This window comes from Propithecus coquereli, unplaced genomic scaffold, assembly GCF_000956105.1.
Source record: "Propithecus coquereli isolate 6110/MARCELLA unplaced genomic scaffold, Pcoq_1.0 Scaffold37, whole genome shotgun sequence".
Taxonomy (NCBI): Eukaryota; Metazoa; Chordata; class Mammalia; order Primates; family Indriidae; genus Propithecus; species Propithecus coquereli.
Window position 1 is genome coordinate 6,801,031 of NW_012149396.1, and position 1,288 is coordinate 6,802,318.

Consider the following 1,288-nt stretch of genomic DNA (forward strand, 5'->3'; position numbering starts at 1 on the left):
CTTCAGAACAGATGGCTGCTCTAGGGCTTGCCTTCATGTTAAAAGAACAAACAGTAATAAAATTAAACATAAAACAAATGCACATATAATAAAAACAAATGCACATGTAATGAAATTAAATAGATGCCTCTAATTACAGGTGTGTATGTGATCCCATGTGCCTTTGGGCCATTCCTTATTGGAACTGAAACAGCCTCTGGCTGCTGGGTATATTTCAAGGCATGATGCCTCCCCTACCAAAGGTCTAAAATCCAACCGGCCAGTGACAGTAAACTTTGAGAGCAAAGAAAGAAAAAGTAAAAAAGGAAGAAATATCACCAAACGAGGCGATTACCACTAGTCAGGAATATGGCCCGTCTCTGCTGCTGGGATGACTGAGATTGAGAAGAGAGACAGAGCATTCTGAGCGAGCACTGAAGGGGAGGGCATTTCCTTCCCGCGTGGAGGTAGTGGCCAGAAGCACAGTGAGGTTTCCACAGCGGTGCGGCAGGTGGCAATAAGGAAGATGCAGATAAGAGGTTAGGAAGGATCCTGAGAAGGAAACTCAGTTTTTCCATGACATTCTAAGTCTTCGCTTCCTTTCAGGCTCTTTTTGAAGCCTGGGCTCTAGAACCCACCGAGAAGGACTCTTAGCAAGTGAATGGCGATAGAAGTAGCACTCGATCTTTGAACTTCTTTAGCCTTATCTCGTAGAAGATGAGACAGTAGGTGCCTGGCACAGAGTAGATACTGAAATGTTAATTTCCTTTTCCTCTACTACCCTCAATTCTAAAAGGAAAGTTATTTTCTAACTTATTCCTTACGACCTTTGAAACAATTATCACTGGAAATGAAGATGCTACATGAGCAAAAGGAACTACATTCTTCCCTTAAAGCAAAAGGCCACAAAGAGGACCGTCTTACCTGACATACAGAGAGATGGGCACCATGGTGTTAAGGACGATGATGTAGCCCCAGAAGTTGAGGAAGCCACGGTATGAGGGCGTAGCATCCTGTCCATCATAGAGGTACCAAGAGTAATTGCCAACTTGTGCTTCCCAGTAAGCGTGACCAATGGCAAGGCCAGCAGAAATCAGAATAAGAACAATGAAGATCTAGAAGACATAAAACATTTACATGTATTCCAGAGATGGACGTCCAACCCTGTGCATTTCATAGGTGCTAATGAACCTTACCCAATGTTTTTTTTTTTTTGTTTTGGTTTGGTTTTTTTAGAGACAGGGTCTTGCTCTGTTGCCTGGGCTAGAGTGCCGTGGCATCAGCCTAGCTCACAGCGATCTCAAACTCC

The 1,288-nt window shown here is 43.6% G+C and overlaps 1 protein-coding gene across 1 annotated transcript in view; it reads right to left on the reverse strand.

Annotated features, from left to right (window-relative positions):
* ATP8B1 (ATPase, aminophospholipid transporter, class I, type 8B, member 1) overlaps positions 1-1,288 on the reverse strand; it is a 175,057-nt gene that overhangs the window by 46,294 nt on the left and 127,475 nt on the right. The window contains exon 10 of the mRNA XM_012651731.1: positions 904-1,094. Coding sequence (XP_012507185.1) covers positions 904-1,094 — 191 coding nt within the window. The remainder of the gene's footprint in view (positions 1-903; positions 1,095-1,288) is intronic.